The sequence below is a fragment of the Rhea pennata genome, chromosome 20 (genome assembly GCF_028389875.1).
Source record: "Rhea pennata isolate bPtePen1 chromosome 20, bPtePen1.pri, whole genome shotgun sequence".
In the NCBI taxonomy this organism is placed as follows: domain Eukaryota; kingdom Metazoa; phylum Chordata; class Aves; order Rheiformes; family Rheidae; genus Rhea; species Rhea pennata.
Genome location: NC_084682.1, coordinates 8494042 through 8508572, shown reverse-complemented (window position 1 = coordinate 8508572; position 14531 = coordinate 8494042). Strand labels below are relative to the sequence as shown.

Below are 14531 nucleotides of genomic sequence, written 5' to 3'. Positions count from 1 at the left end.
CGGCGCCGGGCGGCGATGCCGCAGGGCGGCGAGCTGCCCCCGGCCAAGCGGCTCAAGGCGGCGGCGGCGGCGGCGGCGGCGGCGCCGCGCGCGGCCATGCTGCCGGGTTCCCCCGCGCCGCGGCGGCCCCCGCCGCCCGCCGACTCGCAGCGCCGCGGCCTGCCCATCTTCCAGGCGCGGGGGCCGCTGCTGGGCCGGCTGCGCGGCCTCGACAGCGCCGTCCTCATCGGTGAGCGGGCGGCGGCGGCGGCGCGGGCAGGGCGACACGTGGCGCCGGGGCGGCGCGGGCCCGTGTGGATCATTAGCGCGTGTATTGCGGACGGAGCGTTATGGGTTGGGGTGTCCGTGGCCTGGAGCTCGGGGGGGAGGCAGAAAAGCGTGTGTTTTCGCCTTTCCGTTTCACCAAAGAAACCATCAACTTTAAGGGAAACAGGCGAGTCCCGCGCTTTAGAAAAATAAGTGCCTGCTCACCCACGTCTGCAGGGGCATTTCCTAATTTGATTATATATATATATTTTTTGAGTCCAAACTGATATACTTTGTGTTTGACATTCGGGAGCTAAAGACATGCGGGTCCCAGGGTTTCAGCTGCAAATCTGCACTCAGCACCTATTGGAACTTATTACTGTTAGAATTAAATGGGAAACGCTTTGTATCTCACCCCCGCAATAAATGAGTGCTGCAGAAAAACCGGTCATGATAATTTTCCAGGCTGCTAGATGGGACTGTATTTATATCCTTTCCTGTGGATATTCCTGAGATTACTGCTTGCTAAATATATACTGCAAGATGCTACTTCAAATTTTGCAGCTGAAGAGTCAGCTAAATAGCTGTTCTTGCTTTTTCCAGCCTACCACTGCAGTGCTTGTGCTTGGCTTTCCAGTTCTCTGCCTGGTAGTTATTCTTCTGAATTTCTCATTCTTCCTCCTCCTTTTCTTCTAAGTTCTCACATTGCTCCTGCTGTGTGTACTGTGCTGGTGCTGTCTTGCAAGGATTGAGGGTACAAACCTCTGGCTGCTGGAGCCTCACTTCTTTTTTTAGAGATAACAATGTCAGCTGAAATGTGAAATGGGCCAGTTGGAAGTGGAATAGGCATCTGATCTGAATTATAGATGTAATAAAAATGCACAGGAAAATTAATGTTATGTTGAAAACATTCTCTGCTTCTCCATGCGCGTTGCACTTTCAGCTAGTTTCGCCTGCAGTGCCTCTAAGCTCTCTGACTTGTGCTGTCTTATGCTGCCCCCAGTGAGTTACCCTTTTTGTTGTACACGCTATGATCAGTACTGATGTTAACTGTCCATATACTTCTATCACTTCTGCTGCCTTCTGCCTGTAGCAGAGTGGTTTACGCAGAATTTGTACTGGAAATACTCATGGGGAAAATGGGGTAGTGCTTGTTATGGCGTGTGCTAATGCTGTATGTGTGGAGAAGGCATTCAGCTGAGTCTGAAGGCGCTGTCTCTGATTTCAGGAAGGCACCGAGGAAGACTTGCGAGCTTACTGGTGCCCTGAGTGCTCTAAAAGAGCCTCAAATCTCAGCTTGCTAATTGCTGTTGTGATGAAAACTTATGTCTGCACAATCATTTCCTTATGTTGGCTGTGTTACACATCAAACATTTCATATCCAAGCAGACTAAAATATATTTCTGAACCACAGTACAGCTAGAGAGAACCTGGGTGAAATGAGTTTTGTTGAGCAGTGGTCTGGTGGCTAGAGCAAGAAATCTGGGTTTTGTCCCTGGCCTGCCCCTGCTTTATTGTGTGATTTCAGGCAAGTTGTCCAAATGCTTCCTGCCTTTAACCTTCCCATGCTGAGACAAGATTGGAAAACTAACTTAAAAGCTTGAGACCTTGCATTTGAAGATGCTAAAGATGAGAAAAACTCTATTCGCTTGATGTTCCTCAGGAGAAACGGGCTCGGGAAAGACCACTCAGATCCCTCAGTACCTCTATGAAGCAGGAATTGGCCGCCAAGGCGTCATTGCTGTGACCCAGCCTCGCAGAGTAGCAGCTATATCTTTAGCCACCAGAGTCTCGGATGAGAAGAGGACAGAGCTGGGGAAACTGGTAGGTTGCTTTACAAAGTCTTTAGAGCTTTGGTTTAGTACTGCAGTGCCAACTGGACTGTACCATGGCTTGAATGCGTAAGACAAAGAAAGTTAGAACCACAGAGAAATGTGATCTTTGTTTAATAATATGCATGGATGGAAAAGATGCCTCTTTGTCTGCTTCTGCAGCTCAGTGAGCCCTGTTTGACTCTCTCTGTGGTATTTTACCCCTTGATTTTCATTAGTGTTCCTTTATTTGAAACCCCCCCAAAAAAAACAAACAAACAAACAAAAAAAAAAAAACAGGTTAAAGAATAAAAGAAAAAGAGTTGCTCACTCTTCCTAGGCTTTCTCTTCCAAGGCTGCTCCTATCCAAAGTCCTGGCCACACTGGCAAGGAGAGCCAGAAGCATCTGTGATAAGCTTCTAGCTTGAGGAAAAGCTAACTGGGACACAGTGTTGGGGAGCTTCCTTTGGGCTGGAATATTGGATTCCAAAGGCTAACTGCTCACAGACTGCAAAACACAATATGCTTTCCAAAGCTCTCCCCACAGCCCTAATTGGCTCTGGCTGGTGTGGTGGCCAGAGCGCTTTGTGGTCCTTTTTTGACACGATGGCAATGAGAAATGTAAATAACTTTGTGCCTGTGCTTTTTGTGATGGTGGCTTCCTTAGGTTGGCTATACTGTACGCTTTGATGATCTTACGTCTGATGAAACTCGAATCAAGTTTCTAACAGATGGAATGCTCCTTCGTGAAGCTATTGGTGACCCCATGCTGCGGAAATACAGCATTGTCATCCTGGATGAAGCCCACGAGAGGACTATTCATACTGATGTGCTCTTTGGGGTGGTGAAGGCGGCACAGAAGAAGCGAAAGGAATTGGGCAAACTGCCACTAAAAGTACGTGCAGCTAAGGTAGCAGAGAAGGGCAGGGATGGGACTTGGACTCCAAGCACTGTGTGTCAATACTGGGTCGGTTCCCAGCATGTTTGAAATTTCAGCCTCGAATATTTTCCTATTTCTAAAAAGTCGCTTTAAACCTAAGTTGTTCAGAGTGACCAGCTAGTGACTGTGGGCACGGGATAGCCCATCAGCACAAAGTATCTGGTCATCTTCATTTTGCCCTTTTTCCTAAGATCCCCTCAGGTGTGAGCAGTAGAGGAGGCACATTGTTTGTGGAGTTTCTGGTATTGTTCCTGAGAGTGCCCTAGAGGTTGAACAGCCCTATGACGTTCTCACAGTGAGAAGGGAGATTGCACATGTGTCAGGTCATGATTCAGAGCTTGTGCTCCCTTGTGCAATGGACCTCTGTGCGATGCCTGATGAGATGTGAGTGCCTGTCGGTTGCATGATTTTGATGGGGAAGACGTGTAGGGGGAAGCACAGGGTCCCAGCACAGTCCCTGTCAACAGGCTTTTGTGCAGCCCGCCTTTGTGGGTAACTCGGCTCACTTTATTAAATATTGGAAAAAAATTTTAACGTGTCTTCATTTTATCATACCAGCCCATTACACTTGTGTGATACCAAAGCTGATGACTTTAACAAGGAAAGCTCATTCTTTTCTGTCCCAAACTCTTTCTGCTTTTTGCTGTTTGAGCTTATATTGCCAACCTGGGAAGATGGCTTTCAGTTAGTCCTGACTGGCAGGTGTTCTAGTGGGTCTGGATTGCAGTACTAATCCCTGTCCTGTGCTCATATTGCAGGTGGTCATCATGTCAGCTACAATGGATGTTGACCAGTTCTCCCAGTACTTCAATGGCGCTCCTGTTCTCTATTTAGAAGGCAGGCAACATCCCATTCAGATCTTTTACACCAAACAGCCTCAGAGTGATTATCTCCAAGCCGCGCTGGTGTCAGTCTTCCAGATCCACCAGGTATAATGACTTTGTCAAGTTTGTGCCTTCCTTGGGCCATGGGTTGTTCATCAGCATGGGTTCTGCTGCCCAAACGCTGCTTTTCTGCTGTGGCAGAAGCACTGAGGTGTAGGTCCTTGAGATGGGTCAAGCTCACTGCTGCCAAATCAGAGATGTTCCTCAGGTGTTCACTGCATCCTCCAGAAAAAGGAAGGTGAATAGTTGGTGAGTGTGCTGAGTTAATGAGTTGGATTGGTTCAAGGAAGAGATTGACAAATGCCAGTGTTATCCCAAAAGTGTGGAGAAACACTAGAAGCGAGAGGAAAGAAAAAAATGAGACGAGGGAAAAAGGTGCACTCAGTACTTCCTGGGTTCAGCAGCGGTGAGCTGTTAGGTTGGCTCAGCTGCTCGTGAAACGCTACTCAGAGGGTGTTTCCCAGACACATTCTAGATAAGTAGTGGTATCAGCCTGGCATTCTGCTCTTCTGTGGCCTCAAAGTTGTGTGAGTGGACCTGGCTACAGGTACGTGTCACAGACCTCTGCGGTCATGTCGCGTGCCTGTGGATTGGTCATGCTGTCCTGGGCTCGGTGGTGCTCGGGCTATTTTGAAATCTGCCTCTAGGATCTGTGACAGCATGCCCAATCAGACAGCTGATGTGGAGTATGAAGAGGAGCACTCGCATTAGTAAAAAACATGGCAAGTGCATGTGTGAGTGTAGGAAAAGATGTTATTTTACTTCTGCATCTGCAGTAAAGAGTTGGGGGAGCAACTCCCAAAAGCCCAGATTTAGTCTAAGTGTGGTTTGAAAGTGATCTTTCTAATTAACTGGCAAAGTGTAAATGCAGAGCAAATAGAAATCTATTAAAATAATGGTTCATAAGCATCTTTTGGCTGGCAGTAAATGTTTGAATGAGAAAGTGCTAGATAGTTAAATCATTTAATTAAACTGTTTATTATCTTTCATCTAATGCTTTGAAGATGCTTGTTGCTAGGATTTTGGGACTTCCACGTTGAGGCTGGAGTTGAAAGGACACCGCTAAGCAAATGTCAGCTCACACCTAATACTTAAAGTTCTTGTAACTTGATTTCTTTTCTTCCTTTTCTTTTTCTTTCTTTTTTTCCCCCCGTGATTACTGGCTTGTACCTGGATGCTTGCTGCCTCTCTCATTTGCTCGTCCTGGATGAGTATTTAACAAAACAAATGTGTGAATTTGAGTGAATCCTCTATCTTGTTAAGATTCAGTCTTGCAAAATGCTGTTTACACTTCACTTCTGGTGAATCCAGTGGGAATTTCAGGCTTTTCCATCCCTTGCATAGAACACAAGTTTTCTTTCTTCCTTACCTACTTTACTGTCTTGCTGTCAGGACAAAATCTCAGATTTGCTGTCATTGTAATCTCTGTTCTTTCTCCCTATCCAATTCATCTTCTTGGTTTTCATTCTGGCTCCAGGAAGCACCTTTTTCTCATGACATCCTGGTGTTTTTGACTGGTCAGGAAGAGATCGAAGCAATGACTAAAACCTGTCGAGACATTGCCAAGCATCTCCCTGATGGCTGCCCACAGATGATGGTGATGCCTCTTTATGCTTCTCTGCCCTATTCTCAACAGCTTCGAGTCTTTCAGGCTGCCCCCAAGGTGAGGCAATGTGATGGGTGAACAGGATGAGTTCTCTTCTGCTTGAATGAGTATTTGGAAAAAACGTTGAATAAACAGTCTGTAATGATAGTAATTAAGAGTTATTCATAGAATCAGTAAGGTTAGAAGGGACCTCTGGAGATCATCTAGTCCAACCTCCCTGCTCAGCAGGGTCACCTAGAGCGTGTTAGACAGGGTTGCATCCAGGCGATCTCCACTCTGCTGATTTCAATGGTTTCAGTGTGACATAAGACAATGTAACTGTGATGGTATTAACAGATATATAAAATAAATTGTCTGGAATCATGAAAAGAAGATAGGATTAAGGAGAGTGAAAAGGAATTGAAATTTGCACCATTTTGTGTGGATTTCATATCCATATTGCAAAAAGGCACTGCAGTTAATGGGCCAGCCAAACGCTAACAAAGCTAAACACCTAAGGCATATTTGGCAGGGCTATAAGAAGAGGAAATTGTGCTGCCTCAGGCCCATTGCACCTATTTGGCAAATAGATAGGAATTCAGGTCTTCCAGGGATTTTGTGCTTGTGCCAGGAATGAAACCAAAATGATTTAAAGGCATGGTGATAACAGCTCTCCTGAATGGTGTATTTTGTTGCAGCAAGTGTAAGAATGTATTTTAGAAACTGATTAAAAGTATAAATTATCTTAATTTACAAGAGCTGGCATAGCAAACCTAGTATTTGGTCACAGCATGCTGTAATGCTATGGAGGCCTTGCCTGTGCTGGCCAAAAATAGCAGCCGTTCCACCACTGGAGCTAATCTAAGATAGTTTTTGACTGGCTTTAGTTTCCTCTTCTTTCTAGGGTTATCGCAAAGTGATCCTCTCCACAAACATTGCAGAAACCTCCATCACCATTGCAGGAATAAAATATGTTGTGGACACAGGCATGGTCAAAGCAAAGAAGTACAACCCTGGTGAGTACTTCTTTAAGGAACAATGCAGAGATTCTTTCAGTTTTATGTTAGTTATCTGAGACAATTACCCCCACTGGCAGCTGATTTAAAGTAACCCTCTGCACTATCTAAATAGTGCAGGTTTTAGATGTGTACTTTTTTTGGTCTTCCCCTGTGTTCACCTCATCCTGGACTAGGTATCAGCTATATGGGAGTAAAATTTTGTCAAATGTGAATCTTCATATTTGAAGATTCTCTTCATGGGCATAGTGCATAATAATTTGTTTTGCTTCAGGGTATGAGTACTGAACCATGTGAAGTCTGAGCACTGTTTGGATGTGAGGCTACTGGGATTTTTTTGTCGTTGTTCCTCAGGGTTATGTTTTGCAAAGCTCAGTGTTATACAGGCTTTGACTGAAATGATGCTTTTCCATATTTAGAAATCGGTCTGGAAGTATTGGCAGTCCAGCGTGTGTCGAAGGCCCAGGCTTGGCAACGGACAGGGAGAGCAGGTCGAGAGGACAGTGGGATTTGTTACCGGCTCTACACAGAGGATGAGTTTGAGAAATTTGACAAAATGACAATCCCTGAGATACAGAGGTGAGAACAGAACCTGTTTTCCTTGATGCTGTCATATTACTTGCCAACACCTTTTTTATGTCCTGTTACACAGAGGGCTGTGTAAAGAACTGAAGAGCAAAACTGGATCTAGGGTTTGACTGATTGACTTGAGAAAGGTGAATTGTGGAGACTAAACAGAAAAACTAGACAAAATTTGCTTAGGTTGGACAGTTGGACTTGAATCTTAACCTTCCTGGTTTAGGAAGTCAGCCTTTACCAGCCAACTTTAGGCTAGTTTCTGTTAAGCTGTAGCACAGATCCAAGGACTGTGTCTGAGCTTATAGGCTGATAAAAGAAAAAAAAAAAAAAAAAAAAAGTAAAATGTCTCTGTTGTTTTTCTGCCTATGCAGGTGTAACCTGGACAGTGTGATGCTTCAGCTTCTGGCCCTGAGAATTCCCAACGTACTCACCTTTGACTTCATGTCCAAACCATCTCCTGGTAAGTGGTTACAAAGACAGCCTTGGGAGAAGTGGACAAATGAGTGTCTAGTGAACTGCTTAAAAATAGAATCATCAGGACAGCCTGAAAAGATGGAGCATGGCAATCCCAGGGCTGTGAAAGCAGAGCCATCTCTCTGCTGCATCTTTTCTTGGTGGTCCTGAAGTCTCAGATTCATTCAGTGCTATTCACTTGGGCTCTGCCTCATCAGAGCAGGCATGGTTATGGTGGAGAGCTGGTGAGTCCAGCTTCCAAACAGAGCTGAGCAGTTCTGCTAAGGAAAGCTGTAGAGAATCTCACATGGCCTCTGCTCAAAACTAGAGATAACAGCTTTAGCTTTGCCTCTGGTTTTGCTACTCACATCGGAATTAGTGACTGTTTTACTGGATGAAGGGGAATACATCACAGTTTGTGATGCCCGAACCTTCTTGTTTTGACAGATGCTATTCAAGCAGCCATTGAGCAGCTGGACCTGCTGGGTGCTGTGGAGCGAAAGGAAGACCAGCTTGTTTTAACCCCTCTGGGAAGAAAGATGGCAGCCTTTCCACTGGAACCAAAGTTCTCTAAAGTAAAAACTGCAGAACAGATAGCTTATTTTTATCTGCCATACACTTTCTGTTTCCAAGTCCTCAAACACGGTCTGGAATTTGGGGTGGCTGCAGCTGTAGTAGTATATTGGTGACATATGAATGACGCATAGCTTTCTTCATAGCAGCTGTGCTGGTTTACCTGTCATTTACTGTTCATTTAAGGGAGATATTAAAAGATGATTTGTTTCAAGTAGCACCTCTGAAGCTGAAACTAGTCTAATTCCCTTGTAGTTTCCCAGGATCACTGGCAGCTCTGTTTATTGGCAGGTTCACCATATGTCTAATACTGTAGCAGATTTTAGTCACCATATTTATGCTGTATCTGGACTGGCCAATCTCAAGAAATTGCATGATAGTTGCTGTTAAAGGTGCTTAGTGGCCCTGTAAGAGGATTTACAGTTGTGTCTAGGACAAAAGGTTTATGGAGTTATCCAGAACAATGGTTGGTAAAGTTCTTGGGCTGTTAATGAGTAGAAAAGCCTGCCCACACTGAGTGGATTTGGTCAACCAAAAGTCAGTCTGTTCTGTGATTTGCAGACCATCCTCCTGTCCCCTAAGTTCCACTGTACAGAAGAGATTCTGACCATCGTATCGCTGTTATCGGTGGACAGTGTCCTCTACAATCCCCCGGCCCGGCGGGATGAAGTGCAATCCATCAGGAAGAAATTCATCTCCAGTGAAGGGGATCATCTTACCTTGCTCAATGTGTATAGAGCCTTCAAAAATGTCAGTGGCAACAAGGTAGGGTTCTCTGAAGATGCCGTTGCTGCCTGGGGATATGGTGGTAAGGAGTTCTTTTGACACACAGCAGAGTTACATCTCTGGCCTTCACAGCTTCTTATAATATACATCCTTCCAAAGCATCTGTGAGAAGGGAGGGCTTATTTGTGCTTTACAGTAAGGCAATGGTAGAGTGCTGTGTAGTTGCAAAAGGTCGCCCCCAGAGGGCTGTAGCAGTGCTGGTTGTCAGTGTTTCCTAAGGCCAGGTTTGTAATCGCAGAGCCAGGTCTCTCCTTTGCCTGTTTTCTGCTGGAAACAGGAGGCAGTGAGAGTGTTGCAACTTGCTGATTAACACTTAGACATGCTCTTTGGTATGTCAGGATGCATTGCAAAGACACTGAACATAACTAAGACAGATTTTGATTTATCCTGCCCTGTAAACTCCTCAGTCTGATTTTTGGACCCCATTCTCTGCAACATCTTTTTTATCCTTGTTGTTCTCATGTAGTTTACCTTCACCACCTGTGGGATACTGAGTGCTCTTTCACAGCACTGTGACCTTGAGAGCAGGGAGAAAACAACACACTGCAATTCCTTCACACTGTGGGAAGCAATATAGACAGAGGGGAGTAATCAGAGGTAGAAATCTGACAGGGGAGTGGGTTAGCATCTTTTCTTTAAGAGATGGTGTGTTTTTGAGGATTCTGCTTTTCATATACCCAAAGACTGTCACGCTTATTGGGTGAAGAAGTAGCCCCTTCTAACTCTTGGTATCCCTGCTGCAGGAATGGTGCAAAGAGAACTTTGTCAACAGCAGGAACATGATGCTTGTGTCAGACGTCAGAGCTCAGCTCAGGGATATTTGTGTAAAGGTAACTTGTTTGCCATACTGTATTTCGTTGTTTTGTCTGTTCACATTTTTCTTTTCTGTTTACCCTCAAAATGATTTCCCTGTGCACCAAGTGCCAGGAGCAAGAAAAGCTGGTTGTGTTTTCAGTTTGTAATGAGCAAACTGGCACTGTATAAAGATTGCATTCCAAAATCTTACAGCTGCAGGGCTCAGTGAATCTAGGAGAAGTGAAAAGAGAAGTGGAGCTCTGGGAAGTCTACTCAGGCAAAGAACAGTTTTTCCTAAGGTATCTCCTTGCTGTAGTGCAGGTGGGACTGTGCTGTGTGCCACTGGTGATGTCAGCCTCTGCAGCCCATGGTGGCTGGCTTCTTCTCATAGTAGTGCATTCAGTTTAGGAGAAATGTTCACATCAGCACCACTCCTGCCAGTCGCCCAGGGTGAGGCATAGCATGGGAGCAAGTGCTGAAATACCTGTGGTCTGTACGTGACACGGGAGCCGCACAGCACCCCGTCCCACTGTGAATGCCAGCTGTCCTTGCACTGACTTCCAGAAGGGGAGTCTGGATCCATTTTGAGACTCTTCTCCTCTTTGCTGTTAATCTGGACTGGCCTAATGCCCCACTGCAAAGCCTATCTGAGTTGAATTCACAAAAGTCCTTTTGTAGTTCGCAGGATAGCTGGTTTTCTGGCACTGCATTGAAATGGGGTGTAGTTCCCCATGAGGGTGCATATACACACTTGCTTACTGTTTGGCATGAGAAGAGCACAATGTGAAAATAACTCCCCAATGGAGCCCCTCTGGACAAACACAGATCTGTGCGAGACGTAAAAGCTGGGACATTTGGCAGTGAGCAATTCCTTGCTCTTCTGGGGGGTGTGACTGCAAAGTGGCCAGTAGCACATTTGGTGCTGTGGCTTTCAGCTCTCCCCCAGGCTGCCAAGGATGCCAAGGGGGCAGGATTTCAGAAGTAGGTAGGATGGGCACAGTAGTTCTGGAGAATGAGGAGTACTGAGGCCTTGCCAAGGCTGATGTTTCCCTGCAAAGCACGCGTGAAAGCCTGGCTGGAGCAGAAGCCACAGGTTGTCCTCTTCATGCAGCCTTCTCTCCCAGCACAGTGGAGCCTGCAAATGAAGTTAGAACAGTACATGAATTAGCTCTGTAGGCTCAAGATCCCCTCTCTTTTGGTGTCCCAGATGTCAGAATGAGAGCCAGAAAGTGATGTGTCCTTCTGGGCTATGCTGGAGCCTCAAGCTTGCTGTTTAACACTTTTTAGATGTGATATTAGGGGTATCTGAACTTGGGCTGCAGGATGCTCACTAAAGGTGCTACCTATTGCATTATCTCTTGCTGCTAATCAGCTGTCAATGCCAATGGAGTCTTCGCGCTCAGACACTGGAAACATCCGCCGCTGCCTGGCTCACAGCCTGTTCATGAATGCTGCGGAGCTGCAGCCAGATGGCACTTACACCACTGTGGACTCTCACCAGTTGGTGGCTATCCACCCCTCCTCTGTACTCTTTCACTGCAAGCCGGCCTGCGTGGTTTACAACGGGCTGCTTCACACCAACAAGTGCTACATGCGGGATCTCTGCGTGGTGGATGCGGACTGGCTGTATGATGCAGCCCCTGACTATTTCCGCAGGAAGCTCAGAACAGCCAAGAACTGACCTTTGGGTCCGGAGCCACTGCGTCCAGGATTTTTAGGCTCACTCAATAAGACTGTATTTTGTTTGGTAAGAATGTGCAGAAATGGTAGAGCTTTGCCTTGTAAATCAGGTAAAAACCTTTGAGGAAAATGGCTTCTCTGTGAGAGCCAGACCTCACAAGTCTCCATGGCTTAGAACAATCATCCTTTATAGCAGTTAATTTGTAAAAGAGGAACGAAACAAGTACTCTGTGTGTGTGTATGTGTGCGTGTATGTGTGAATGATAAATCTGTGTTGTGAGGGGGAAGGGAGCTGGTATCTGATTCCAGTTTTTAAACTTCAGTAAGTGTTAATGAGTTTGTTTAGGACGAAATGAAGTCTTAAGAGCTCTTCTGAGCAGACTTGGCATTTTTTTGATGATCATGATTATATCATTAGCAGGTTTTATTGGCAAAAAAAGGAGAAGAAAATTTAAATCTCTACATACAGGGAAAAAATGCCTTTTTAAACTATTTCTAGAAGGGAGGTGCTACTGTCTTTTACCTCATCAAACATCTTCCTGCCTGCATGTCACGTTCACCATGTCATTTGGGACTGTCTGAAAGCTACTAATGGGGTCACATACTTGGACAGGTCTTCATCACCTGTGTCTGTGTCTCAGGGGCTGGTAGTATTTTCTAAGAGGGGCAGTCCAGCCACCTGTGCATTTAATGTTGTCTTTGTTCTACCTTTTGCTGTTAGGACATGTAATTCCTCAGTGTCTGATGAATGTGGAGGAGGCAGCCATAGATTTTCAGTATCTGCCTCTTACCACTAGGAGCCACAGGGCCAATCTGCTCTGTCTAGGGTGGTTTTCTTCCTCTAGGGAGTCAAACTTCGTAAAGCAGGAGGAGGGACTCACTCCTGGGCAGGATGGAACGTTTTAGCAGCAAACACTTAGGTCTTTCCCCACTTTGTGTCTGAGCACTTCTGACTTTGGAGTTGGTACGGCGTCCACAACAGCTAGTCAGGGTAATTTGAGGCAAACTCAGCAAACCAAGTATGAAGATGTAGTTTAGAGTCTAGGCTTCCTTTAAAGGCGCTGGAATCATTCAAAGTTTCTTCTGCTCTGACATTGGTGCTTCTCCCCCGTTCCAGTCCCCAGTTATACTTTGGCTCTCCATGAGAAGTTTGGAGCTTAGCATTGTTTGTCGAGAACCATAGATCCACCATTAGTAATTTTTATTTTTCCATATCCCCTTGGCATCTAGCTATCTTTTTTTTTTCCTATTGGAGGGAAGTGGCAATAAGAATCTTAATCCTCTTTTTAAATACTAGAATTAAGAAACTAGAACCACTCCAAAGGTAAAACTTATTATTTAGTGTGAAGGAAAATGGATTTGTTCCATTGTGATTTTGTGTGGGTGGAGGGAAATCTTAAGTTGTTCTTAAATGATATCCTAAGTACTTCTAAAATAACCTCTCTGGGAGAGGTAACTTCCAGTTTCAACAGATTCTGTTGACACAGTGTATTAATTTGTATAGACTTTTGGATGAGTTGAACTAAAGCAGATTTGTTATATGAAAGGGTGGGAGAGGAAGCTGTTTTGTAAATGCAGTGTCATATAATATAGGGAGGTTAGCTAACATAGGCTGTGATGGGGTTTTTACTCTTTGACTAAAGTGGTGTTCAGTTCTTTCTTGTATTCTTCAGGCATCTACTTACGACATTTTAATGGGACTGCTCAGGGATGCAGTCATTTTGGCAAGCCCGTATTCACTCCGTTTGCTTGGGGAGTAAATAAGCTGATGGCTTTGCTTGTGTGATCTGTGGGAACAAGCTGCACTTTCCATTTAATTAGATGTCCTTTCTGGTTACACACATCATGGTTACACAGTGCATTGCAATATGCTTTCTCTTTGGGTGCCCAGTATTGACTTACCTTGGTTCTCTCTGGGAAAACTGGGGCAGATGCCTTTCCTCCTCCTTTTCCCTGCCACCCCCCTTTTTTTCTAAATGGAATTTCACTTGTGCTGATCTGCAACGTGCTGTCTCCAAAGAGAGTAAATAGGAATCCAGTTTACAGTCTTGTCTCTCAGCCTGTTCCTGGGAAGAGTGATACTGAATGTTTGCAGGGATCCACTGGAAACGGACTCACATCCCTACGTTGTGCCTCTTTGTGGTATTGTTCCTTAGTGGTAAAAAAACACACCAGTGTGCGGGGCACAGGCAACAGTTGCCACTTTTGTATGTATGACCAGCTATAGTTTTGGATTGATATTTTAAGATTACGCTATTTCAGTTGTAACTCACACAAACTGCAGGGAATGATCAAAGCACTGTATGTAACTATTCCTTGGTTATGCAGAGTGCGTCTGTAGGGGAAAATGGAATAAAAGCACATTTTGCTTGGGCAGTCTAATTAAGCAGACTGTTTAAGGGAATAGGGAACTGATTTAGAAGTAACTAATTTGTACATTTTTTTCCCCCTAATAAAGAGTGATGGCTAAAATCCTAGTCCCAGGGGTATTTTGTGAGGGGGGGGAAAGCTGTAGAGCGAAAAGAAATGATCACAGGGGCATTTAGGTTCAAGTCTTAGTAGCAGCACTTTGAATTCGGGTGGGGAGTACCTGCTTTAAGCAATCTGCGGTTTCAGTGTCACTGCAGCACTTCGGATTTTAAGATGAAATGTTAGCACGGGTCAGCGAGGCTGGGCTCGGCGTACCGCGCGGGACTCGAACGCCAGGGTGGAGCCGGGAGTGAAAATCCTCCTTTGATGCCGGGGTATCCGATCTCCGCAGGCAGAGCCCTGCCGCGGGCGCCGGCTGCTCTGCTGTGCGCCGGGCGATACAGGGCCGCGGCGCCAACTTCTCGACAAAGCGAAGGCGTAAAGGCGGGTGGCAGGCTGCCCTGGTCGCGCCTCCCTCGAAAATATTTATTGTGAAAGGCTACAAAAAAATCAGAGTTTGTCCTCTTTCTGAGTAAATTACTGAGGACTTGCCAGAAAGGTGACTTTTTCTAGTAGAGAAGAGGGAGGATATGCAGAAATAAAGCTTTCACCACTTAGGGTGCTTTCTGTCGTTGCAGTCAATCTTGAAGCCGCAGCGTTTTCTCCACCTCTCTGAAGCTTTTCTGTGGCCCTTTGAACAGTACTGAGCGCAGGGGGGGGAGAGCTGGTAAATACTGATGTTTTTATGAGTGGCGTTTGCTATTTTTAGCTCCT

At 45.5% G+C, this 14531-nt stretch overlaps 1 protein-coding gene across 3 annotated transcripts; it reads left to right on the top strand.

Moving 5' to 3' along the window:
- Positions 1 to 141: 141 nt before the first annotated feature.
- Positions 142 to 14479, top strand: DHX33 (DEAH-box helicase 33). Of its 3 annotated transcripts, XR_009960422.1 has the most exons (13): positions 142 to 229; positions 1910 to 2070; positions 2725 to 2952; positions 3756 to 3926; positions 5359 to 5544; positions 6371 to 6482; positions 6902 to 7061; positions 7433 to 7521; positions 7962 to 8089; positions 8649 to 8852; positions 9617 to 9703; positions 11041 to 11415; positions 14396 to 14479. XR_009960422.1 is itself a non-coding variant. In XM_062592582.1 (12 exons), the coding sequence occupies exons 3-12, from the start codon at positions 2794 to 2796 to the stop codon at positions 11347 to 11349; spliced, it is 1605 nt and encodes a 534-aa protein (XP_062448566.1). In that variant the 5' UTR covers positions 142 to 229; positions 1910 to 2070; positions 2725 to 2793; the 3' UTR covers positions 11350 to 13820. The 3 variants fall into 3 exon arrangements, 2 of the variants coding, with proteins under 2 accessions (XP_062448566.1, XP_062448567.1); XM_062592582.1 differs by lacking the exon at positions 14396 to 14479 and having other exon boundaries at positions 11041 to 13820; XM_062592583.1 differs by lacking the exons at positions 142 to 229; positions 1910 to 2070; positions 2725 to 2952; positions 14396 to 14479 and adding an exon at positions 3363 to 3381 and having other exon boundaries at positions 11041 to 13820.
- Positions 14480 to 14531: the final 52 nt, after the last annotated feature.

Coding starts and splice junctions, on each gene's coding strand:
- DHX33 (XM_062592582.1), top strand. CDS start 2,794: ATGCTCCTTCGTGAAGCTATTGGTGACCCCATGCTGCGGAAATACAGC. Junction 7,062..7,432: donor ACAATCCCTGAGATACAGAG/GTGAGAACAGAA, acceptor CTGCCTATGCAG/GTGTAACCTGGACAGTGTGA. Junction 9,704..11,040: donor TCAGGGATATTTGTGTAAAG/GTAACTTGTTTG, acceptor GCTGCTAATCAG/CTGTCAATGCCAATGGAGTC.